This window comes from Dunckerocampus dactyliophorus, chromosome 12 (genome assembly GCF_027744805.1).
Source record: "Dunckerocampus dactyliophorus isolate RoL2022-P2 chromosome 12, RoL_Ddac_1.1, whole genome shotgun sequence".
Taxonomy (NCBI): Eukaryota; Metazoa; Chordata; class Actinopteri; order Syngnathiformes; family Syngnathidae; genus Dunckerocampus; species Dunckerocampus dactyliophorus.
In genome coordinates, this window is record NC_072830.1 from 15,832,099 (window position 1) to 15,859,101 (window position 27,003).

The 27,003-nt window shown below is 40.8% G+C and overlaps 1 protein-coding gene across 3 annotated transcripts in view; it reads left to right on the top strand.

The window, feature by feature from the left end:
• Positions 1 to 27,003, top strand: part of cadm1b (cell adhesion molecule 1b) — a 244,582-nt gene that overhangs the window by 194,750 nt on the left and 22,829 nt on the right. For 2 of the 3 annotated variants that reach the window (XM_054793186.1, XM_054793187.1), the window contains 3 exons: positions 1,382 to 1,478; positions 1,667 to 1,839; positions 18,349 to 18,399. In XM_054793186.1, coding sequence (XP_054649161.1) covers positions 1,382 to 1,478; positions 1,667 to 1,839; positions 18,349 to 18,399 — 321 coding nt within the window. The remainder of the gene's footprint in view (positions 1 to 1,381; positions 1,479 to 1,666; positions 1,840 to 18,348; positions 18,400 to 27,003) is intronic. The other variant, XM_054793188.1, reaches the window with a different exon arrangement.

A 27,003-nucleotide genomic window follows, 5' to 3' on the forward strand; every position in this document is an offset into this window, starting at 1 on the left:
ATACGGCAAAATACTGTAAGTATTGCATGTTTGCATGGTCACAGCAAAGAGCGCATGCGCACAAGGTTTGTTGTCTTCCGCATGGCCGGCTTGTCTAGACTTACGACGAAGTGGAATTACTTCAGCGAGTCACTTTGGAGTATGAAACAAAAACAAATATCAGGAGAATGTCAACTGAGAGTAATGCCAGTCGCAATACTCAGATATCATGTTGGCTTTTTCCGCAGCAGTACACAACCGATCACAACTGGTCATGTGACAGCGAAGGGGCGGTGATGTAATCATTTTCAGAAAGTAGCTTTGTGCTTGTCCACACAGCAACGACAAGATGTCGTTATCAGATTTTTCTGTTTTAAAAAAATATGCAGTTTCAGGGCACCCAGAATGCCATTGTCGTGTAGAAGGAAGGCTGAAACGATCAAATACTTTGTTCCGTTTCCACCAGAAAACAGGCTCTAAAACTAACGTAAAACTGCTCTTAGAATTAACACTGGTGGATCGTCTTTGACCTGAGGGGTCTGTAATTTCTTAAAATTTGAGGCATATAAATGAAAAAGTACCCCAACTGAAAGTTGCTGTTTCCTGAAGAATCCACTTGTTGCTAGGCAGAGTTCATGGGCCTCAATCATACCTGCACTGAAGGCCAAAGAAAAAAATGGTCATCAATGCAAGTCTGCAGTGTTGTGGCCCTGGACTCCAAAATGGACAAGAGCATCAACTCTGTATTAACAATAAAATACGTACCATTTCTCTACTCACACATGAATTGTGAATCTATACCAGACAATCAGTGGCCTTTCTGAAAAACGTGCACAATCGGCCAATTACTTGCTGCATTATTTCACTCACAGACGAGACCATTTATATAAATGCTTCCCAACAGCCAACAGGTGACGCTGCCCTTAGTCTCAGGATTGAGGTGACTGATTGACAGTGACCAATAGATCCTTGACTGAGTAGCTCATTTAGGCTGCTATATGGCACGAAGAAAGGTTAAGTCACCCCTTTGAAGACAGCGTGGAATATTCATTTTGGGCTTTTTTTTTTGTCTGACCTTTCAATGAAAAACAGAAAGCTTGATTGGAACTGCTTGACATTTTGGTCATCTTTGGCAGACATTGATAAGGGGAGAGAAATCATTTTGCTGTAAAGCTACTATAGGCTGAGTAGATGTCAAATGTGCACATTGGATAATCCTTTTTTATCCTCCACTACGCTTTACTCCTGGCTATTTTTTCCAGAGTCTCTCTCCAAGTTTACAGAGTGCAATCATCATTTTTATTTTAGTTTTGACTGCAGCGAGAACAGGCAGAAAAAGGCGAGTGTGGTTGAGAGTTTATGCCACAAGAGTGCTGTCAATATCTGCTCTCCTTTATTTCAGATAAACCAGAAGTGAAGATTGTGGTGACGTATCCTGAAGGATTAACTCGAGAGGGAGACAATCTTGATCTGACATGTATTGCAGAAGGAAAACCACAGTGAGTACACATTGAAATGTTCTATTTTCTGCTTTAACCTTCATGTCTAATTGTACCATTTAAACAGTAGCAGTTGTTTGCATGCTGTGTAATCATTAAACAGGCCCCTTCTTACACAGAGGCTGAGTCTTGACCTTTATTTCAGACTCTTGTGCAGGTGTGTGAGTCATGTGTGTGCATATTTGCAGTCCTCATCAGATCAATTGGCTGAGGGTGGACGAGGACGTGCCGCCTCACGCTGTGGTCACAGGCTCGGACCTTTACATCGAGAACCTCAATAAGTCCTTCAACGGCACGTATCGCTGCGTGGCCTCCAATGCTGTGGGCGAGGCCTATGATGACTACATCCTCTACGTGTACGGTGAGTAGTGCACTACCTCAACACACTCCAGGACTGTTTACCATCACAGGAAAGGTCTACAGCAGGGGTGTCCAAACGTTTTTCAGCGAGGGCCACATAGTGAAAAATGAAAGGTTGCAATGGCTACTTAATATTTTGTAGAGGAGGATGTAGATATGCTAAGAAGTTATATATATTTCAAGACAGAACTGTATCTCAGCTTTGTGATATAGATGAAAAAGCATATTATTAGTATGAACTTCTGTCTTTGCTCATTTTTCACATGTTTGCAGGGTTTTTTTTTTTTTATTTTCCAAATATTCCAACATTCTTCTTAAATAATCGTAATAAATTTTCTTTTCACAATAGTGCAACTTTATTCCCATAATATTTTTACTTTATTCACATAATATTATATAACTTCTGCTCCAAACTAATTTTCCTAAAATAACAACTTTATTTTGTTTTGTTCGTTTCTCAACATATTATGACGTTTAAAAAATAATATATTTCTTCATTAATATTCCAACTCTGTGCTTCTAAAAGGACATTATTTTCCCTCATAACATTACAAGTTTATTCTTGTAAAATTACAACTTTTTTTTCTCTCGTTATAACATGACTTTTTTCTCTTTAATTTGACTTTATTCTTGTAAAATTCCAGCTGTTTTTTTTTCCATTTCTGTCTTTTTTTTTCAACTCTTTCAACTTTCATATGGAAATTTTCTTCTTGTAATTAGGACTTCATGGCATCTCATAATATTCAGACTATTCATTTTTCAACTTAATGCTACTAAAATTACATTATTTTTCCTTATTATATTACGTTATTTTCAGAAAGTTACACTTTTTTTGTTGGATTACAACATCTTGTTAAATTGTATTTTTAGAATGTGCCACAGGCCAATAAAAAACAACCGTGGGCCAAAAATGGCCCCCGGGACGCACTTTGGACACCCCTGGTAAAAGGACTGTATTTGACTGTCTATATAGGCTGTCTGCTGACTGTCTTTAAGATAAAAGAAGTTCTGAATTTTGAGCAAGGAGTTTCCCTATTTATGACACCGGTGGGTGTGCCCCCTCGGGGTAGTCACAACATGGTCGTTGTTGTCGTTGTTGTTCCTTCACCGACCTGGTGGCAATAAACTGAATGAATGACACAGTCTTTAGGGGAGAGATATCAGGCCATTGTTTTCTCAGGGCATTTAATCGATGGAACTTTTTTCCACAAATTCAAACAAAAACTAAACATGATAAAAGTTAAAATAATGACGGCAGTTGTAGCTGCTGCTACGAATAATCATTTATGTTAATGTGGAGTCATGTAAAGACACATGCAGTAGCTTCGTTTTACGTTTACGCTAAAAGAACTACAGTTCCCACAATGCTTAGAGTGCAGTACCAGGAAGAAATTTATTTATTTACGTTTTGATAGAAGTCATATGCAGCGATCGTGTTTTAATATGACTAATCTTAAGTTTGATCAAATGTAAAATGACTACGGCTTCTGCTTGGACATTAACACCGCGGCAGCTGTTGAATTCCAACAGAAAAATCTGCTACACGTCACAAGCAAGGTGATGCTGTGAATGCCGAGCGCAGATAGGACTGCAAGGTTTAAAGTGTGCGTAAAGCACTTAAATGTGCAATTCCAATCCTGCCTCGCACACTGCCACTTCCATATTACGTGTGTTATCATTCACAGTAGCAATGCCATAGTTTACAGACTGATAAACCTTTGGTTGCCCTCTTCCCACGAGACAGCTTTTCTCTAAACGAGAAATATCGACACGTTTTAATCATGCGACACCCCTAGTTAACACATAATTAACTTAACATTCACATAATTGCGCGTCATTCACGTCGCAGTGTAATTTGGCCCCATAAATATAGCCTAGCTTCTTGCTTGGGAGCTGGTGTGCGTTAGAAGCAAAACACATGCTAATTAATGCACGTGACGGCGGTGGACACGAAAGGTAACAATTAGGAGTGTCGAGATTAAAACGGGACAAGATTTCTCCTTTGAAGAAAAGCTGTATCGCGAGAACAGGGCATCCAGAAGCCTATCAGACTGAACTATGGCATCGCTACTATGAATGATAATACAGTAAGTAATATGGAAGTGGCAGTGTTCAAGGCATAATTGGAAGCACACATTAAGTGCTTTATGCACACCGTGCAATCCATCATATCTCGGTGTTGTCAGCGTCAATGAGTGACATGTGGCTGTTTTTTTTCTATCAGAGTTAAACAGCTGTTTGCTACTTGTTGATGTCCAAGCAGAAGCTGTCGTAAGTCATCAATTTTACTTAAGATTTGTCAGATCAACCCACGTAGATGTTCGGACTTGTTTGCATCCTTAATCACTAAGCGGTTTTCATTGCATTTGGGTGCGTGCCAACTTTCAAGCACCGGCGATCATCTGCTTCATAACACACCTCATACATAGAAGAGATCCGTGTTGACAATTTATCAGAATGGTCGCTATATTTAGCAAGTAATGTGCATTTAAGTGGTTCTCGCGTCATGCATTTATTCAGTAAATACAAGCCATCAACAGAGGTGAAGTCTCCGCCGAGCTCCACCTCTGTTAGACCTTTTAATGCACGTCTGAAAGCTGTGAAAAACCCTCCACAATGTAACCCAGCCCTTGGCCAACAGATCCAAGAAGGCAGAGCTTTGGCACACTCCCCTCACCTTCATGGCACATGTGTCCAAAGTGTGGTGCAGGGGCCATCTATGGAACATGGTTTGTTGCAGAAATAAACAAAATCCCAGCAAAGGTGGAAAAACAGAGCAAAAAGGCATAATGCAACTAGAGAAAGCTAAGCTGTTAATACTAATAAATAATAAAAACACAAAGATTTGTCTTTAAATACAGTCTATGTATGTTTTTTATTTATTTTTTTTAATTATAACTACAGAATTAAAGGAGTGTTGGACAGCCCTGATGTAAATAGACAAAGACAAGTAGACAAGAGAAAAACATTATTGTATATTATCATACCAGTAGTTTATTTGGTGTCAAAAAAGGTTGACAATAATATCTTTGAGCATCAATTTGTTGGACAATAAAAACTTCAAAATGCACCTGCATCGTTTTTTTTACTGTAAGTTTGTCCAGTCATATTTTTCCATTGTACCGTATTTTCTGGACTATAAATCGTTTCGTAGTATAAGTCACACCAGCCAAAAATGCACAATGAAGAGGAAAAGGCATACTGTATCTAAGTCGCACTGGACTATAAGTTGCATTTTTGGGGGAACATTTATTTTTAAAGTCTTATTTTAAATTTTTAAAGTAAATTTTTTTTTTTGAAAGTCTGAGACCGAGAGCAGACTTTTCATCTTGAAAGGCAAGTTATAGTAATAACAATAAAATGGAGTACAACAGGCTAAATGGGCGTCTGTTGACGTAGCGTGAATAGGTGGTACTGTATGTTAACGTGACATATTAACACTTGTTCAGATTACTATAGCCTCAACAACCCGCAAAGTAATCCATATTCATCACCTTGGCACCTGCCTGGGCGTGGAGACGGCAGCACGTTGTTCAAGCACCCATTTGTGAAGTTGTTCCTCTAGCTGTGGCCATGTAGCTTTTTCCCCGCAATTAGCTTTTTTTGTTTTCTGCATTGCAGTTAGAGTATCCTCCGTTTTTCGCCAGTCCCTCACAAGTTTCCCATTCACTCCAAACTTTCTTTCTGATGCTCAATTTTCAGCTGCATATTTTTCTACTTGCATCTTGTAAATTTTCTTTTTGGGGGCATTTGTGTTCCGTCTTTCACAGTTGTCTTTATGAACAGTGAACAGACGCGCAGACGGAACAACGTGACACTCCAAAAACCATAGAAGAAAAAAGAACGGCTGTGCATAAGTCCGTCATCTTTCACTTCCAAGAAGTGGAATTACTTCTGCCAGTCATTATGGAGTATAAGACAACAAAATATCAGGAGGATGTCGACTGAGATGAGTCCTGTCTGTCAAAATATTCAGATATTATGTTGGCCTGTCGTCAAAGCTCACTTCTGGTCACGTGACAGCGACGAGGCGGCGGTGGGTCGGCGTCGTCATCATCATTAAAAAAAATACCGTTTCCGTTTACGCAGAATGCCGTTCCCGTGTGGATGAGATGCTAAAACGATATAATACTTTGCCGTTTTGACATGAAAACGTTTGTGTGGATAGCCCCTCAGGTGTCTTTAAAACTTGATGTTTACATTGTAAATTTTCAGTGGTACAGGAGTGATAGGAGTACCAGATACTGGCACAAAAACATATATAATTCATTCCGGAGTACAAGTCGCAAGACCAGCCAAACCATGAAAAAAAGTGTGAAAGTGTAAAATTAATGTAAAAATATCGTCTCGTCTTGTCTCGTTCTTGTGGACGCAATCTTGCGTATTGTCTCATCTCGTGAGTTAGGGTGGCTCTTGACACCCCCAGTAACAATTTTAGTTGAATTTCCAAAGTTCCTGTACTTCGTCAATATTTTCTGGGTAGCAAAAATGGTGTGTTTTGCAAACAGCACATCAATAATGGCTTCCACTGCAAATCATTTTACAGGATGCAATTACAGTAAATATCACAATATTTTGTGTCCTTTTATTTTTTTTTCCAATATCCAAGATTAAATCATCAATCAAGAAAAGACCAAATGTTATCCAGGATTCTTTTTATCATTACTCTACCTCAATTACAACCATGGAATATCCATTTCATCTAAAACTAACAATTTCAAAATATACAGAAGACTGTAAAAAGCTCTGCAGGTTCGGAGAGCGTGTCTTATATATAATGATAAATGCCCATACAAGATCATACATCAGAGTTCCTACAGTATGCATAGTTTACAGAAGTTGTTTTTTGTTTTCTCTAAAAACTTACTTTGTTGCTAAAACCTTCTTTTCCTTACAAGTTGTGTTGAATAAACATAACAGTGGCAGCCTCTCATAGTTAAGTGATCCAAACCGTGACGGCTTGTGGAATTGTGTCTTGTTTTTTTTTTCATATTGATGGAAATTGTTCGATTTAGGCTCCAAGGCTCCTATTCAAACTGTGCTCAGACAGTGGGATGTGAGGCGTAAGGGGCTGTGTGGCCTTCAGAGTTGTAGAAAACAGGCCTGTTGTAGCTTTTATGAAAGACAACAATATTGTTCTGATTTGTACTCAGCCCGTCTTGTTTAAGTCGACTTGACAGCCATTGTCAAGAAGCAGCCATGTTACGGTTTGTTTATCTGTCCTGGGAGCAAATTATGATGACAGCTGTAGAAAATGTGCATTTGTGCACATAAATGAAAAGGTTTTTAACGTCCGGGCCATCACGCCAGTTGTGCTTTTTTGACAGGTTTTTAGTGGAAGATTTTGAGAAGAATTCGTTAGCGTCTGTAAATGAAAGAAAAGTAACCATTCACAAACTGTCTAAGAAGACATGTATAGTTGGGACTACAAACGATTTCACTTGTACTATGTATTATTTTGCCTTTTCAAATTAAGAGACAAATATTTAGGATGCACTCACACGGAAATGTTGTCAAATGCCAGGAAACATTCAGCTACGTGAACCACTACAATAGCAATGGCTTGGATTAAACACTTGCAAACATGAACTTGCAAACATACTTACTTGCGTATCTTGCTTGCTTGCTGCTGTAACAAGTAAATTTCCCCGCTGTGGGATAAATAAAGTACATACACATACACATACACATGAGGCCCAGTTTTATCAACACGTGTCAGCTGATAGCACTGCAATTCTCCTTGTCTATGCCTCACATAGACAAATAATCCAGTGTCAGTATTTTTCCAAGTCCTTGGCTTTTTATTCCCATGCGATATCCGTCATGTAGAAATGTTGTTTTTCATGATTTAATACATGACCCTGCTGTGTCAAGGTTTTCTACCTAAAAATGGTGTTATTACATAATTATTGTGAATGGATCTTGATGAATGAAATAAGTGTGTGAAGGACCTACATTAAGCCGAAGTTTGCAAAACCTTGAAACTGCAGAAAGAACAACCTTGGTGGGCTTAAAGCATGTCTCAAGCTACACACACACACACACGCCCGCGCACACACACACGGCCAAAAGGAGTCAGGCTCAAGTATTCTTCTATTCAATAAACGCTCCTGATCAAAATTTTAAGACCAGTTGAAAAATTGCAACAATTAACATTTTTCACTGTTGGATCTTAAGGAGGTTCTAAGTAGAGCTTCAAAATACAAAAAGAAGAAATGGGAGTGAGACAAACAAAAAACTTGAGTTAGCAATTTATTTAAGCATTAAATTGAAATAGGCTGTTAATCAGCTGATCAAAAGTTTAAGACCACAACCTTTAAAAGTCAAAGTCTTGGTAAAAATGTGGATTCAATGTCATTTTCTGTCAGGTATTCACACTGTCATGATCTCTTGGTGGCAAAAGCAAAAAAGCCTTCTCTCTTTGAACACAGGATTATTGAGCTGCATTAGCAAGGCCTCTCGCAGTGCGCCATTACTGCTGAGGTTGGATGAAGTAGGACAATCATTTGAAACTTCTTTAAAGAGGGTTATGGAACACAAAAGTCACTGGCCCTGCACCGGAGGATGCCACTGGCTGTCTGTCAAGACACGGGACCATCCTCTGCGAAAATGAAGGTTGTTACTAGCGCCAAGGACAACACAATAAGTATCAGATGTCAAAAATGTAACCTTGACGGTCCTGATGGCTTCCAACATTACTGGCATAATGACAAGTAGTCCCACCTGAGATGTTTTCCACATGGCACAGTGGAGGGGACACCATCATGATCTGTGGTGCTTTTTCCGTCAATGGAACAATGGAGCTTCAGGTTGCTCAGGGGGGTCAAACAGCAGCTGGCTATGTGGACATGTTGCAGGGGGCATCCCTCATGATTGAAGACCCTCGCCTGTGTGGTAATGACTGGCTTTTTCAACAGGACAGCCCTGCGGTTCACAATGCCCGTCTGACATGCAGTGTATATCTTTGTATGACATTTCAATGGCTTCTTGCCACCATCATATGCGATTTCTATGGGGAGTTCAGGTTCCAGTTTGTAAAATGATGTATAGACAACTGATAAACAAATGTTAAACAGTTACGGTATAATTCAGTGGATGATTCAAAGAAGGTTATACCGGCATCTGCTGAAGGAAGTGAATGATACGCCATGAGAAGCAGGTGTTCTTGGTAGTGCAAAAAAAAAAAAAAAAATCCAAACAATCTGTGTCATCCTTGTTTTCTCTTCAATTGCTGACGACTTCCTCTCCACATATTTTAGCAATTTCTATTAAACAGCCTATCTCTTGTGCATGAAAGATGGAGGCACTAAAACTTCAGCTGGCTCTAATGAAACACAGGAGATTGGTAAAAAGGTGCTCATAACCAGTTATAATTATGTCTGCAACTCCCACGCCTCTTTTCCGGAAGATTTAATGCCGTCCCGAATCATGTTGCAGTCCGTATGAGGGGTTTGTTGTCCCAGAGTAATCACACTCGCTACAGCGGTTAATTACTGTGTTTGTGTACATGGATTGGTCCTTGTATGATAACCTTGTTCCGTTGTCTTCTTGAGTGTCGGACATTATTTTCTATATAAATGGAAAAAATTCTAATAATTGTATTTTAATGTTTTTGAGTGTGTTCATCCTAAGCCTATCTTTAACCAAAATGGCTGTTATACTATGAATATAATTGCGTATTTGTACAAAAGGCTGTTTTAGTAGTGCCCGTTTTCTTTGTTCTTTCAAGTTAGCATGTATCTAAACGTAGCTCAAAATTACTACGCTAGATGGGTACTTGAATGTATCATGGCAGATGCTTAGCCTTGGGAGTAGTTGTCTTCACACAGACCTTGTAAACAACAGTGTGCGTCTATAAATGTGAGTAACTTGTTTATTTCTCACTTGTTTAATGTTAAGTTACGCTGTTGTACTGTGGTAATATTGTAATATTGTTGTGTGCCTTTTACATCCAGCGGCCGAGCTGGTTGCTGGCTGCTGGGCTAGTTAGCCTCATTAGCATTGTCACTAAATGCCTTGTCAGCTTGTTTGGACTAAATATGTCACCTTATATTGTTAGCGTGCCTTTTCAATGTGCTGATATAGTGTACTGCTAACAGCTAGGATGTTGTGTTGCTGTGTAATTGTGTCATGACTATGACAAGTAGGTTTATAAGTATTGCTGTAGGCCCTTTGCTTGTGCATTGGTTTCATTGTGGTCACTTTATTGGCATATCAGTGTTTATGCTCACTTGCACTGTTTTTTGTATGTTTGTTCCCTTGTAGAAAACCACACACACACACACACACACACACGCTCAACACATATACACACCCACCTACCTGTGGTGTGTCACGTGGCTACAAAATAAATATAAGAAGACACAAATCTGGCTTGGACAATCCCGTCTTTGGACTGCACTCACCTGTACAGAATTGTTGTCTTGACCCGACACCCTAGAGTGATTGCTGACCAGTATTACACCCAATTGAACCCCTCACTACAATTTTTGGTCCTTCAAGCCAGACTTAAGCAACCACTTTAGTCAGCATGTTCAGGCCACATGAGAGAGAGCCCAGAAATGTGGACCGTCCACGAAGAGTAAGACAACTGCCATCATATCTTCAGGACTACGAGGTCAGTTACCCTATGGGGTGCCACGTCCCTGGTGATAATGAGCTAGCCAGACAAATGTCTTCTCCAGAAATTATCAGATCAATTCAGAGCATGAGAGACGAAAATTACCAGCTGCGGAGAGATGTCCAACGTCTTTCAGACATGATCCACAGTGTCCCAGCAGCCTTCTCACGGAATCAGCCACAGTGCAGACGCCAAATGGAGGAAACATTCACCACACCGGCACTCACCAGAAAGCCGGCACCATCTAGTGGTCATCAAGGCCCACGTCAGCCAGTAATTGCCCCACCAGTGAACAGAGAAGCTTCTCCACCTCCACAAGGCAGCCGACATGACTTAGTTGAGGACCTCAGACAGTGCTTGCAGGAAGCAGGATTAGTCACCAAGCACCTCGCTTCAACTCGTCTTGCTCCCAAGACAATTTAGAGGTGAGATACATTAAAGAGTGCCAAGAGCTGCGTCACCACGAGGACCAAGACTGCCCACCACCGAGTAAAGCTCACCACAAGCACAGATATAGCCAACAATCATGGCCTACAGCTGCACCTACGAATGACGATGAGCGTTATCACGATTGCTCCTTTCAATCACCCTTATGATACTCCTCCACTCCATTCAACTTATCCATACTACAGTAATGAATATAGTCATCCTGCCACGTCCCGTCGACAAAATAGTCCAAGAGCTCGTCACGAAAGCCGCTACTATAGGCACGGTAGTGCATACGCTGTGGATTATAACCACCCTGATGATTATAACACCGCTGCTTATGGACATGACAATCGGCAAAGGGAGGAAAGATACCCACCTGACCCACCATACCATTCACCAAGCCGTCAAACTCCATATGGCGGAATACCAGCCTTAGACACCTACCTTGGACCGAAGCCAACAATCCCAGACTTTAAGTCAGAGTACCCTCGCAAATTTGCAAGACTGAAACTGGCCCTGGACAATTTACTTCCATGTGATGCTCCAGAGCGCTTCAAGTTCCAAATTCTCATGGACCATCTCAAATGTCAGGAAGCGTTGCTAATTGCTGACTCTTACAGCAATAGTCCATACCCGTTTATGGACACTATGAGGGCACTCACCGAGATGCATGGTCAACCGGTGCTAGCGCTAAAGCAGATTTCCACATTGTTGGATGGGCCCAAGATCAGGACGGGCGACATTAAGGCCTTTAAGTCATTTGCGCTTCAATTTCGTGCACTAGTTGGGATGCCGCATCAACTTGGAAGCCAAGGTTGGACGGAATTGAGATGTGGGTCACATGTGTCTCGCCTCTTAGCTAAATTGCCACACGACCTAAGAGCTAACTTCCACAGATTTGTGAACCCCATTCATAATCCCATTCCGACACTGGTCAATCTGGCTGACTGGCTCGAATATGAGGTACGAGTTCAAGTTGGTGGAGACCAACACAGCAATACCTCAACCAGAGGGAGGCAAGTTTCACACAAGAATCGACCTCCTGACCCCAAGCCACAATAGCGACAGCTATTCTTCATGGCAGTGAGTCTACGGACTCACAAGAGAGATCCAATGAAGCTCCAGCTGTTCTAGTGAGGGAGGCAATGCCAGATAAGCCAAAGAAATGCTGCCCCTTCTGTGATACCGTGCAGCACTAGTACAGCAACTTTAAACTCCTGTCAGTGGAGCAGAGGACACAGTGGATTAAAGCAAACAACTGATGCTGGGGATGCGGATGTGAACACCATGCAGCAAAGTGCAACCTTAAAGCTAGGTGCAAACAATGTGAGAGTAAGCACCTGGAGGTCTTACATGAGGTCAATGCAAGCCAAAATGTCCCAGTACCTGGTAAACCCAAAGCACCGGAATCAAGCACTTGTTTAGTGAATTCTGTGTCAGAGACTTTGTACATCGATCAGCCACTCAAGTTGAGTCGAGTCATTCTCCAGAGTGGCAACAAGGTATTCGAGACCTACGCAATATTGCATGATGGATCAGAGCGCACAATACTCAACGATGCTGCTGTTTGTTTGGGCCTTCATCGGAAGGCTGAAGACCTCAAACTCCGAACAGTCCGACAAGTCTGCACCATCCACAGAGCCACTGTATCCTTCTCAGTAGCTTCTGCGTCACAACCACACATATGATACAAGATTAACAAAGCCTTCACTGCCAGAGAACTAAATCTAGCCTGTGACACCTACCCAGTCAAAGCTCTGCAGGAGAAATATCGCCACCAGAGAGACATTCCACTGACAATCATCAAGGATGCCCAGCCCCTGCTGCTGATGGGGTCAGATTATCCTCATCTGATTACGCCAGTGGAACCGGTGCATCTTGCATATGGATCGGTGGCGTACCTGCTGTCCGACTGTGGTGAAGGACAAGTCCAAGTGGCATTCCTAGCGGCTAGATCCAGAGTCGCACCAAAGAAGCAGCTCTCCATACCCCGACTTGAGCTGTGTGGAGCCTTAACTGGGGCGCAGTTGGCTTCTGTGCTGATCAAAGAGATCATAAGATCCAAGCAGTGGTATACTGGACCGATTCCACCACAGTCCTCCACTGGCTGCAGTCAGAGTCCTGCAGATATAAAGTATTTGTAGGCACAAAGAGTCGCAGAGATACAAGATTTGAGGGACATCAGCGCCTGGCGCTACATTGACCCAGCCACAAATATTCAGCTACAATATTCATAATAAATACATTCTACCAGTTCAGTTCAGTTTTTAAAATACAATACATGGGAGGATGAGGCAGCATCCCAGGTGCTGGCTAGACACTTTACACTCCTGCTGCCCCCCACCTGTTAAATAAGGAGCGATTACCTCTCATTGCCCAGACTGGTGTGTGTGTGTGTGTGTGTGTGTGTGTGTGTGTGTGTGTGTGTGTGTGTGTGTGTGTGTGTGTGTGTGTCCTGCCAATGTAAATCCACATCAAATCAAGTTTCATTTTGTGTGTGGTCATTCTAAAGACGTTTGTCATGCTGTTGGTGATATGATGGTTGGAGTGAGGAAGGCGGGCAAGACGAAAAGGCCTCTTCCTCCTCCTTTCAAGATGACCTGCTGCTTGGACTCACAACCATGCTGCCTGTTAGCAGGAGATGCTGCCTTCATTGCCACGGTTAATCCCGCCATTGACTTTTTTGGACCAATAAATCCTCTACAGGCCAAATGTCTGTTGGCACACACACATACTGTAGATCAGGGGTGTTCAAAGTGCGGCCCGGGGGTCATTTGTGGCCTTGACTGTTTTTTTATTGCCACGTGGCAGATTCTAAAAGTATAATTTAACAAGAAAATATAAAAACAACAGCAATAACTGAAAAGTCAGCAGTAATTGTACATTAGTAAAGTCAAACTATTAAAAGTAAAAAGTTGTAAGCTAACGAGCAAATGTTGTAGAGGATAAAGTTTAAATATTAAAGAAAAAATGTTTTTTCAAGTTGTCATATTGTGAGAAACCATCAAAACAACAAATAAAGTTGTAATTTTTTTTTTAATTAGGTTGCAGAAAACGTTCTAATGGTACGATGGATTACGTGGGATTTGAAAATATTCCGTAAATCCTTAAATTCAGTCATTATGTGTTACTCCTTTCGCTGTGACAGGTGTTTCTGTGCAAGTCCCCACCTTCCTGCGCTGTCATACTGACCGTTGAATCATTGAAACTTTTTTTTAATGTCACCTTTGACATTCAGCTCCGTGTTAGAAAACAAGTTGCACAGTTGTACTTGTGCATTCAAAATTTTAAAGAAGGTTAAATAAATTCACCTGTAAAGGCTTTTAGCTTCATCCTGAAAGCCTGGTATCCCTAATTTTTGTGAGCAGTGTATTTTTTCCAAAAGAGTTGCTATAATGATTAATAATAATAATAATTTGTGTGTTGTTGTATTGTATTGTATTTGTATCAGACTTAGTAAGATGAAAAGCGCTTTACAATTCATTGTATAAAATTCAGGGGTGCACCGGCAGAGCCAGCAAAGCCTGTTTGTCCAATCAGATTTCAGCTTCTACATGTATGTGTTGCCTTGTCAATGTATTCTGCAGAGGACTTTCAGACTCAGTAGTGCTGATTACATATGTATACATACATATACTGTATATATATTCAGTAACTTTTTAGCCAATGCAGTCAGCCTCGGAAAGGGTTTGTTCACTACTTCTGCTGGAAGTCTTGAAGACCAGTGCTTACGAGTGAGTGGGAATGTGATGTATTTTATTTATTTGGATGTTTTGTCATGTTAGATAAATATTGATTTTGAACTGCTCCAGATGATGTGGTTAGTGTAGAGGTTAGGAGTTGTTTAGAGATAAAGGGTTAACTGGGTTTCTTGCTTTTGTAATAATGGCATTGATCCCACATGCTGTAATGCCATGTACTATTACTGTATATTGTTTTTTTTTTTTTTGTATATTATTGATGGTTTGGATTAATGGATTGGATCGCTTAAGTTCTCCCTGAACTGCACCGCCTCTCACTGGTACAATTTTTAAACGTTAAGCATACAAAAAACCCCCATCAATAATTATTTTACTTTGTTGTGCTTGTGTTGCATTTTTTTGCTTTACAAAATAAGAAAATCTGGAGGAAACTTTGCCTCCTAATGAATGAGAACCGTTCTAACAGCATTCACGCATCGATTTTGCTAGGAAATGTGGAACCCTTGGCAGAGGTCTTGCTCTCTAAAAAAATGTAATGTGCTGTATTTTACAAGCCCAGCTTACACATTACTTGTCAATATAAAGTCTGAAGCACAAGAAGAGAAGTAAAGTGAAATATCAGCAGTGTTGGCATGGTTTAAGCAAGCATTCAGCAGGTAAACAATTTCCTCAGTTTTGTTTCGCTGCTTCTCTTTATGGTCAAATTTGATCTTATCTGATTTCTCAGCAATACAAATGCTGGCTAGAAATATGGCCTCATCCCACAATGCACTCATATTTCAGCCTTAATAATGCACAGGCTGGAGTCATCCAGGCTGGGAAATTGCCCATGGAGAATTCTAGTTTGCCGTGATATTATACGTGCCACATCCTATCCCAGCCTTTATGAAGACCCTCAACACCTGAATGGCAAATTTCCCCCTCTGACATTTCTGCTATCAGACCCCCTTCGGTCACGGAGAGTGAAATGGAGCCAACCCTCCTCTTCAAATGCTGTCAGAGGGGAATCTCTCCAGACACCACCACCCCCTTGACCGCCATCAGCGCCTCCTTCGCCGTGCACTCCATCCCCGGCGGCAGCATTACACCATCCTTGATGTTTTATCATTAGTTTGGAAGTGTTTGCTCCCCCACTGCTACCTTTTGATGGAATGCAGACAGTAACGGCACACACACACACACACATACAGCCAGCCAATTTCCCCCGCTGCGACTCTGCCGCAGCAAGGGGTCGCAATATCTTTCCCCTGCCATATATCCTCTTGATGAGGCACCTCACAGCCCTCCTTAGCCTCACCGCATACCTGAATCGCCCTCCTGTTCATCTTTCTGATGATGATGTTTGCTATCGCAACAGGCCTAATCAGTGCAGGGTGCATGTGGTGGAGGACTGCTCTCTGCTGTGCGGCAGATTGGACCACCACAGTGGTTTAATTTTCGCTTTGACTTAATTATCCGGCAAGATGGTCGAAAATAGCGATATCTCCCCACGACAGCAAGTCGTTATTATGCATTGTTAATTTGAAAATGTATAGACAGGCGGTAATACGACAGCGTACCATGATGTGATGTTGGCATAATCCTATGCAATACTGGAAGAAATGTGCCTTTTGTGTTGTATTTTTAGCCTTGCATGCATTCTGGCTCTACAGATGGCTCTTTGGGCTGCTGGATGCATTGCTCTGAAATGGACACTTCATTAGGCATACCACCTCTAAAGGGATCCAATAAAAGAGCTACTACTGTCAACATGAATCACATATTGACAGCAGTGTTACTGCATTTTACTGGGAGGTGTTTGCTGCATTTTGCATTGCATTTTGCGCTCGCTGTGATGTTCTTACAACAAACATAATGTTAAAAACTGAGCATTGTAAAAGTATGCAACCTGTACTAGATTTAATGAGACAGAATGTACCTAATGTTCTGTTACCCAGGTGACACTAAATATTTTATAACATTTGTTTATGTCAAAAATGCTATTTTGGAATTGAAATCAAATATATAACATTTAAAATGTGTTTTGCTCATACACTGGAAAAACACTGTCACAGTAAATGCTACTTTAGTTATACATGAAAACCATGTGACAAAGCTGTAATTAACATATTTATTGAAAAAATCTTGGTAATATTAATGTGTTTACTTCGAATTAGGGAGTAAATGTTGTATATAGTTTTTGTTATGTACATTTGAATAATGGTACTTTAGTAACATTTACTTAGTAGGATCAGTAGCAGCACATTTTGAGAATACCAAGTAAAATCTAATATGGTAACATCAGAGGCACTCATGAGCTCCCTCTGGTGGCCGGCCAGGCATGGCTGCTGGGCAATCCTGGCTGCCGTTGGCCAATGGCCTGCTCTGCTGGGACTGATGCATTGTGGGTAAAAGTTAAAATAGCTGCTGTTTGTTATTTAAAACCCATATTTGGTACTTGTCTTGTAGCCTATATATTCCTATGATTATTATCATTATTATTATTATTATCTACTATTATTATGATTTGAGTGTTAATTTGCTGTGTGATGATTTTAGCGTTCTTTGTAAGATGACACCATGAGTCGGACTGTTATATTGAGTAAGTCGTAGTTCTGAAGTGTACGAGATGTGAAGAGATTAGACAAGGTCATAAATTAGCTGCACCACTAGATTGAAAGTTTAAGAAAGATACACTGGATATTACGGCTTATATTAAGACATTTCTGTAGGACGTTTTTAATGAGCAAGTAGGGGTTAACTGAAAAAATGTAAATACTTTGCAAGCACGGTCCAAGTAAAAATAACTGCACATTTTTAAGTGAAGTTTTCTGAGGTGAAGCAGTATGCTAGTAAATGTTGCTTAAGATGTTTTTTAATATCATTCTTTAAGACCAAGTAGAGCTTGCTTGAGAATGTTGTATACTTTATATAAGAATGACAATTGTAATATTTACTTAGATTGTCTATGTGGAAAAAGTTACTGAGCTTTTTTTAAGTAAATGTTACTCCAAATTTTTTTTCAGTGTATATATTTATAAATTCTTACTGACTTATGGTGAATGAGATGTGTTTTCTGCTTTAAAAAAAAAAGGCTGTTTTCGGTGAAAAAAAAAAAAAAATTCTGCCTTTTCGCCTATGTGGTGGTTAATTGCTGTACATTGTACCTGTATTATTACATTACAAAGCGACTGTGTGACTGACAAGATGTCTCACTCTGGCCGCCATTGTTCTATGAAGTGTGTAGGTGCTGAGTCAATGTACAGAGTGGATTCTATATGGAGGCAAAAGTAGAGGAAAACAAACAATGTGAGTGTGAATGATTGTTTGTCTAAATGTACCCTGCGGTTGACTGGTGACGTCCAGGGGTGTACCCCGCCTCTCGCCCAAAGTCAGCTGGGATAGGCTCCAGCATACCCGTGACCCTAGTGAGGATAAGCGGCATAGACAATGGATGGATGGATTATTTAGGGTGAATGAGTTAAAAAAAAAATACACAATTTGGACCAAAAAAAAACAGCAAATGTGCAGGTTGGTGAATGCTGAATCACATTTTTTGGGGCGGGGGGTGGTCCCACTGCAGGGTCCACTGTACATGTTAACTGCCTACATTAGCAGTAGCTGGTTAGCTCCTGTGCACATTAGTGTCCATTTAAAAATTAGCTCACACCTGCTGTTAGTTGAATAGCCTGTCATCGTCAGTGATCTTTGTCTTCTTTACTCTTGTCTTTCTTATTTCTTATATGTGTTCCTTATTTTTTTCTTTACTCTTTTCATCTAGATGCTCCCACTACTATCCCCACACCCACCACCAACCCAGTCAACACGCAAGGTACTGTACACTTTCCCCCACTATGTCCCTATCTCCACTAAGTGTGTGCGCGCGTGTGTGTGTTTGTGTGTGCATGAGTGTATGATTGTTTGACGGCAGCGGAGAGACTGCGGACAGGCAGTTCAAATCAGATAGGCGCTGATGGGTGACATTGAGGACAGGTAGCAGGGTGCTGTCTCCCCACAGCTGTCAGTGCACCCGAGTTGCATGTTTGAGGCCTCATGCTTTCTTATCAGCATCTGCAGCTGTATCTCACCCCACCCTTCCATCATATTAGAAAGCCCTTTACATCTCCCCTACAAATGCCAATTCACATTTTCTCTTTGTAAGGCCACAAAAAGAAATAAAAAGCATCAATAACCATTTATGCACAGACGTGCGACATGAATGAAAAGTCAGATCATTCGCCAACCTGCTGTACACACAATGTTATACTTTTGATTTGGCTCTAAATGGATTTCAAAATCAACTGTGTTTGAAAAGCACCGCCAAGGCTACACGCGATGAGGACACCCTGGAAGAGGTGGCATTTGAATATGCCAGGATGTGACATTTCCAAAAAAAAAAAAAAAAAGCCTATGCTTCAAGAGCTGCTTTGGAATGGGGAAAGAGTAATAATGTTGTTTTTCTTGAAGTTGGTTATGGTTATGTTTATGGTTTAATTCCTTTCATACATGCATACAAGTTACATTATAATACGTCATTTGTCACAATTCACAATTCCACATGTCCAAAAGGAGTAGGAAGACTACCCCATCAGTTTCACATCAATTACACTACATTAATTCACAATACAATAATTCACACCCAGTATTTTAAATGTGCTCTTTGCCAAGATGCACAGGAAAATAATAAGGCAGTACAAAAATGTGGTGCTTTCTTTACTTTTATAACATAGACGTCCCACACAGTGTTTTTCATGGTCAAGTAGAACCTTGAAGATCGAATACGAAACTATTATAACGTATATATACCGTAATAGTGATAGTGACCTTTGTGTCACAAAAATCACTGTAATTAAATCAAAATTTTAACAAAAATACATTTTGTAGAGATTAATTATAGCTTTACATGCAGAAAACAATGCAAAATAATTATAAATGACAAATGACAATAATCTGGCATCTTTACATCTGTATTGGTTGCAGATGTGCATTATTATGCATTGATGTCCATTGTCCCTAATAAATATATAACATGAATAAAATATTGAAGATGGTGTGGAGCAGATGGGGAGTTCTTTCTTGAATTTCTCACTGTCTTTGTGAAATTGCTGGCACTTGCAACTTTCTTTGACCCCATGGCGGGTTATTTAGCAATTGCACAAAAAAAAATGCATGGGCAATGAGTCAGCAATTCATAGAGTGCTTGGTTCGGGCACTCGATTCCGCGTAATGATACAGTACAGGGCAAAAACTGACGAGTTTGTTACGTGCAATATTGTACGGTGACCGAGAGGGTTTACGAAAACCGAGCAATACAAAGACCAAGGCGTTCAAAAAACGTGGTTTGATTGTATTACACAATTCGATGGCTACATGTTACTTTGTGTTACTATTATAACATATACGTTGAATTAAAAAAGAAACACGGCCTTTGTCCAATCACTTACCCGCCCTTTGCCAAACACGATAGCCGTAGGTGCCGTAGGAAGCCAGTACGCCCATCTTGCCATCGAAGTGAGCAAGCACGTGAGCGTCACGACTCACTTGCTCCATGAGTACGTCACACTTGCAACCCCTCTGATACCCTACTTCCTCTACGTGCTGGCCACGGCCAACAAATTTCCCAAAAATTGCGGAGCCCATGCGTGTTATAACACGTACGTCGGGATGTAAGTCCCGCTTTAATACTCCACAGTGCAGTCCTACATATAAGAAAACAAGTGTATTACGCTGCAGTTTTTCCATAAGCTTTCCTTTTTGAAGACGTCCATACGCATTTAATAGGCATCTATGTTTTGGATATAACATTCTGAAAGACAATTTATGCAGTACATGCTGGGGGGGGATGTAATTGAGCCTTCTCGCAGTTCACGGCTCCTCTAAACATCCTGTCACTAAGCCGGCTTGTGGTTGATTGCTTTGCAGCACCTTAATCAGCATAACAGCACAGTATACTGTAGCTATACTGTCGTCCATACAAAGCACAATTTCCTTTAACGTGCATCCAGCTGAGATTTATGTCTGTTTGTAATCAAAGACCACCCAACTATGTAGGGTGCAAAAATGTTTTTGTTGACGCAAACTTCAGTAATTGTCAGCCATAAAGGCACAAAGAGATGAAGCAACATGTCACACACAAAGAGGCCTTTTAGTCGGTGTCAAAGTGTCATTTGTTGTGTCATCAAGCTTAACTTTGAATTTCTGTGACAAGGCGTCTTTTCTTCTCTCTGGAGTGCGGGAGCAAACGGCAAATAAACATTTGCTGTGTTGTTTCATGTTCAGAAACTTTTCAAAAGAGTTTAAATTGTCGGGTTTTGAGGAGTCTGAAATGGTGTTTTAGTGTGTTATTTCTATGCATGTGTGCAAACCTCTTGGGAGAGAGGTAAGTGCCCCCTTTCAAAAGAGCATTTTTTGGTTTCACGTCTTTGAAAGTTCCTTGCCATAACTCTCATAGTAAACATAAAAGCATAAGGAGTATTTGAGACATGCTCTATCTAGACCAGGGGTCACCAACCTGGTGCCCTGTAGCCCCCCACGACCACATGAGATGGCCGCAAGCCTGTTTTTCATTCAGGTTTTCAGTTAATAATGAAAGAACAGTAGAAAGAAATGCATTCTGAAATACAAAATGTGAGTTGTGGACACCAGCATTTTGTTAATGTTCTGGTAAAACAAGCATATTCGCTTTGTTTGGGTTTAAAATAAGCTCTGAAAATAAATGTTACAAAAATGAGTAGCTCTTGGCCATTTTCATTTTGGAAAAGCAGCTCTCACAAGGAAAAACGTTGGTGACCCCTGATGTAGACGTTATGTGACAAGAACACTGAACATGCCTTGAGTAGAACCTCCAATATCGAACACAATCCATTCTAAGAATGCCGACCCCCGATTGCTCATGGGAAATAATGGAAATATTAAACTAGAAATGCATGCCTCCAGTTGTTTATGATAATATTAACCATTACGTCACTGAAACCATTGTTATAATAAGTATGCTATGCAAGTTCAGACTGTATCATATTGTTGTAATGCTTTGCAGCATTAGATGCTTTGCAGGCAGGACTATAATTAAGTACAGTATTGCCTCGTTTATCACGATGAATTGGTTCCAGACCTGACCGTGATAAGTGAATTTCCTCGAAGTAGGATTCCTTCTTCATAAATGGAATATTTTCGTAGTTATGGCATCGAAAACCTGTTTACAATCTTCTACATACTTAGCGCCCTCATGAAATAACAACCATATAGTCACCTTTACATTCGTATTACCCAATGTAGTAGACATAATCACGCAAAATAAGCCATTTAAGACAAACGTGTCAAACTCAGGCTCGGGGGCCAAGTCCGGCCTGCGTTGCCTGCGTTGCAATTTCACAGTTTGGAAAAAAGCACTGAGGTATCAAACAAAATGCTTCCAGCGATCTGAAGCGATTCCTCTGGTATAAACTACTCCTCTAGCATTATAGTTGTAAAAGTGGAAACAATAATGTATATAGCACGGAATTCACAACCATTCTTAATAAGGGTGCCAAAAGTCAAAATAATTTAACTGTACCTGACTAAAAACAGCAACACTTTAACTATTACACCCTGTCTGTACAAAATAGTACCTTAGCACACACACACACACAATAGTACACATAACACAGTCAAAAGTGATCGTTTTAACTACAGCAAAGCATGCTGGGAAATGCGGAATCTGCCCATTCCACAGCTCCAAATTCTTCTGGGTTACACATCTCACGGATTGTGATGTTTTTGTGTTGATATAAAATACTGTAGCTTTTCCCCGAACACTGAGAGAATGATGAAGAGGCGGTCGACCAACTATGATTTTATTGAAATAAACAACCACGCCCAAACAAGAGTTTATTTCATATCCACGGACTGTCGGAAAGTAGATTTCATGTCATGCGCATTTTGGCACACATATACATACATATTGGTGTGTTCCAATCCAGTCACTGCGCACGCGGGGAACCGGGATAAAAGGTGTGTAGGCTTCTTACTTATTTAGTCGTCAGTGCTAACGACACATTTTCCCAAAATCTGACCATACTAACAACTAGTTTTTCAGCCTGGATTATTGGGGCATGTCATGTCTCGTCATGTTTGCAACTTCAAACGAGCATCTGTGTGTGTGCACTGATGATGTATATGAGTTCTTTATTCACCGATTAGCCGAAAAACAAGAAGGTTTTAAGGTTTTGAATTATTTCAATGTGTTGACAATTTCAGCATAAATAATAGGAAAGATATCAAGTTGGGGGGTGGGGTGGAGGTTAATGGCCGGTTCGGCCCACAACCTAAAGTAGGGTTTGAGATTTGGCCACCTGTGTGATGGAGTTTGACACCCCTGATTTCAGACATCAATAAAAGTTGTGCTCGTGAGTGCAGTAAATGTGTCCCAGTGCTCAGAATGGGTGGCGGACAAAAAGTGGCGTCTGAGTTTCAGAGTTGAGTTTCACCTTGTCGTTGGTTATGGCCACCACAGGAGCATGTGTTATTATTATGATTTTGTGTTATTATTATTATTATGCTTCTTGTGAGATGATTCAAACCGCCTATAAAAGCCTGTCGTTCTGGCGATCAAGTCTGGTGCTTATCTCACCGAACAATTACTGACACCTAGTGACCTGTTTAGAATACTACATTTACAATTTGAATTGTCTTCTTAATGGGTTATATTTGTATTTTAGTTCACTTTACCATTTTTTTGCTTGAAATGCTTAATTTAGGCAAAAAGTACAAACAATTTGCTGAAGTACGCATATTTGTTTACTAATAACTAAACCTTACTCAGCCAAGAAACAGCATATAAAAGCCTTTTTCCAAAAATAATGTAATTCCACGCTGTACACTCTGAAGTTTGTCGGCTTTGGTTTAGTTAAAGCAAAAGAAGTGATAGAATATCATAATCGTTTAATTAAGCGTAAGTGACACTACATGTACATTATTACATATTGTTAAGAAGACAGGGGAACGCATAAACGATAACAGTTAACTCTGGTACATGCGTCTTGTTTTCTTTGAGTGTTTGAGTGGGGAGCTAATCAAAATAGCTCCTTTAAAAACGCAAATAAATCCAGCCTGTGTAAGCCAGCGTGAAAATAGTGTGACTGATGAAAACAGCCGCTACCTGTTCGCCCTTGCTCATGAACACATTATAATGGGACTGTATGTGATTATAGCTTGTCATTACGCGAACTAAGAAACTGTAGCAGCGTGGATCAATGTTGCTAAGTTAGCGACTTCATCGCTATTGTGGTGAGGTTGAGTTGCGCAGGAACTAAGAGGCAAACTTCGGCTTGCAGGAGGAAGTGCACACACACTTGGTGCTCGCCACTATCAGCTCAGCAAATACTACAATAGTACAAAATGACATTGCACAAAGGAACAGGAGGTCCCTAACCCAAACACGCCACATGGACGTAAAAATAAATGCCTATGCACGAGCATACACTCAAAATTACACCATCATCCTCACACCGCAAGGCATGCTGGGTAACCCCACAACACGCTACAATATATTTAACGAGACCACTCTAGATACACTTTTTCATAGAGGTGATTAGGAACAAATCCAAACTTTTTCTGGTCTTATTGGACACTTTTGCAGACTGACATGAAAGTTACTATCACGCTTGTCAATGAGAAGTGGGCCCCCACCCAAAAGCATCTAAAATCTTGTTTGTGATTCACAAAATACATATTTGTTTTGCTTTTCATTCAGTATTCGAGGTCCCAATGATATGTGGAAGTTGCAGTGGCGAGACAGAAAAAATGACTCAGAATTCTCAGCTCAGGAACAGAAGAGGGGGAAAAAAAGGGAGTCTGGGGTGATAATTCTCCAAGTCATCAGATGCTCAGATGATCCAAGGCAGGGACATCATATCCCGGCTAAGCCCTCACTAGACACCCTCCACTCTTTGCCAGCTCATCGAGAGGCGCCGAAGGAGAGATACGGAACAAGGAATTACGTTTATGATTACGTTTTCGAGTTGATTGAACAGATGACATTTCCTCACATTGGCAGCCTGGAAGCACGCCTACCATCCGACCTTGGGCTAAGCCTCATCCGAAAGAACCGCAGTGAATTCAAAGGTCGTCAACAGGTTTTCTGAGGTCAACTGAAGTCTGAGTCTAGAGAGAAACATGCTGGGAATGAGCTGCCAAACAGAAACATATACAAATGCATGAGTGTAGCCATGACGCTGCAGCTTTTTAGAATGTATAATGCAAACCTTAATACACTTCTCATCCTTCGCTCGGTTAAGCCTTCAGGGATTTTTCTTCCTATTGACAAGCATGTGAGGCAAGCAGTGCAGTGCATCCCCGCATATCTCACCCTGCAACTCATGGTTCACCATTCACGGCCATGCAGATTTGGTCACAGTTTTTTTTTTTTTTTCCATCTTCGAAAATAGGCAGTTTTTTTTCACAGAAAACATCAATCTTTTTCGCTCAAAATCGATAATCACATAGAAATGCATAATAGTCAAGCATCGACGGTACATACATAGCATACATACTGTATACAATCATGGGCAAAAGTTTTAAAGAATGACGCAATTATTCATTTTCACAAAGTCTGTTGCCTCTGTTTTTGTGATGGCAATTTGTATATACTCCAGAATGTTATGAAGAGTGATAGAATGAATGGCGATTCATTGCAAAGTCCCTCTTTATCATGAAAATAAACTTAATCCCCCCCAAAAATTCGACTGCATTTTAGCCCTGCCACAAAAGGACCAGCTGGCATCATGTTAGTGATTCTCTGGTTAACATAGGTGTGAGTGTTGGCGAGGACAGAGGCTGGAGATGACTCCTGTCATCCTAATTGAGTTATATAATAACAGCCTGGAAGCTTTAAAAATGGGGGCGGTGCTTGAAATCTTTGTTTTTCCTCTGTTAACCATGGTTAGCTGCAAAGAAACATATGCCGTCACCATTGCTTAGCACAAAAATGGTTTCACAGGCAAGGATATTGCTGCTAGTAAGATTGCACCGAAACCAACCATTCATTAATCATTAAAGGGATATTTCAGATTTTTTGACATTAAGTTGTATAATATTTCCATCAGCAGTGTAAATGCATCAACCGTGACTTTTCCTCCACTCCGCCGAGTTCTGGTCAGTTTTTGATGCTGAAGAAAGTAGTTGCGGCTTGTTGGTGTTGTCAGAAAAGCAAAGCGTTTTGCTTTTCAAACGAAAAAAAAGTGTTGAAAAGAGAAATACATTTGCATCACAGTCAGACCTCATAATCGCTCACCGTTATTTTCTTTCCTTGTGTATCACCACATGCTGCCGCTTGTACATTGTTGTGAATGTGTTTCACAGTGCTCTCACTTTAGCTCTCTCACGTTGCAGCGGTCATTATCCGCGGATGAAACATGCCGGAACTACTTTCTTCAACACCAAAAACTGACCAGAACTCCACACACTGGATGAAGTGGGGGGAAAGTCACTCTTGATGCACTCCACTGCTGATGGGGATGTCATACAACTTTGTGTCCAAAAATCCAACCTGACCTTTTCAGAACTTCAAGGAGAGAGGTGCAATTGTTGTGAAGAAGGCTTCAGGGGGGTACCTAAGAAAGTCTCAGTTAAGGCAAGTTAATATATGATTGCAAGTCGTTACTGGAATTACGACAGGCAAGTAGTGTAGATTATGTAGTCGCGGCTCGGAGAAACTTCTTCTCCGACAGCTAGCCAGGACGACACAGCGACCTGCGAATCACAGGGCTACGTGCTATCACTAGCCGCTTCAGAGAGCGATGGGGCAGGCCCACAATAGATGTACAAGTGACTCCCCTTCCATTTGTTCTATGAATCATCTTACATTATCATTCATTTTTGGCATAATGCATATTCATTTCTTCTCTTCCCACATACTTCGACAGCCAGTCCACCTTAAAAGACCTTATTTTTAACTTTAGCTTCATGATGACGTGGCACTGCCCATTGGTGTTGCCATAATACAGGGTTGCCAAGCAGCATTTTAGTCCCCTTAACTCCCCTGCACCAGTAGCTACACGCTAACCTGCAAAACAGCGGCATGGACTATGTAACGCGCTGGTAATGAATTGATTGGCTGCGTAAGTAAATACGTACCAACAGGATCTCATCATTGGACATTACTGGACAGTGTTCGTCTTGTTGTCGCCTGTCACTCCCTGACTTGCATTGCAAAATGGTACAGAATAAATTGTTATGTGTATTTTATTTATACTTAAGGTTGGATTTTATTTTTTTGCTGTGCTGTACGCTGAGAACACAAGATCAGTGCGCGACTGCACACGCGCGCAGTTTCGAGGGAGCGTTGGCTGTACTGTGCATGCCTTGTTTTCCTCTATTTACTCCGAGTAGCACATGGGAATGTTGGAATCGTACCCCAGATGGTATATTAGGAGCCCATTCCTAGCAGGTGTTTATTCAT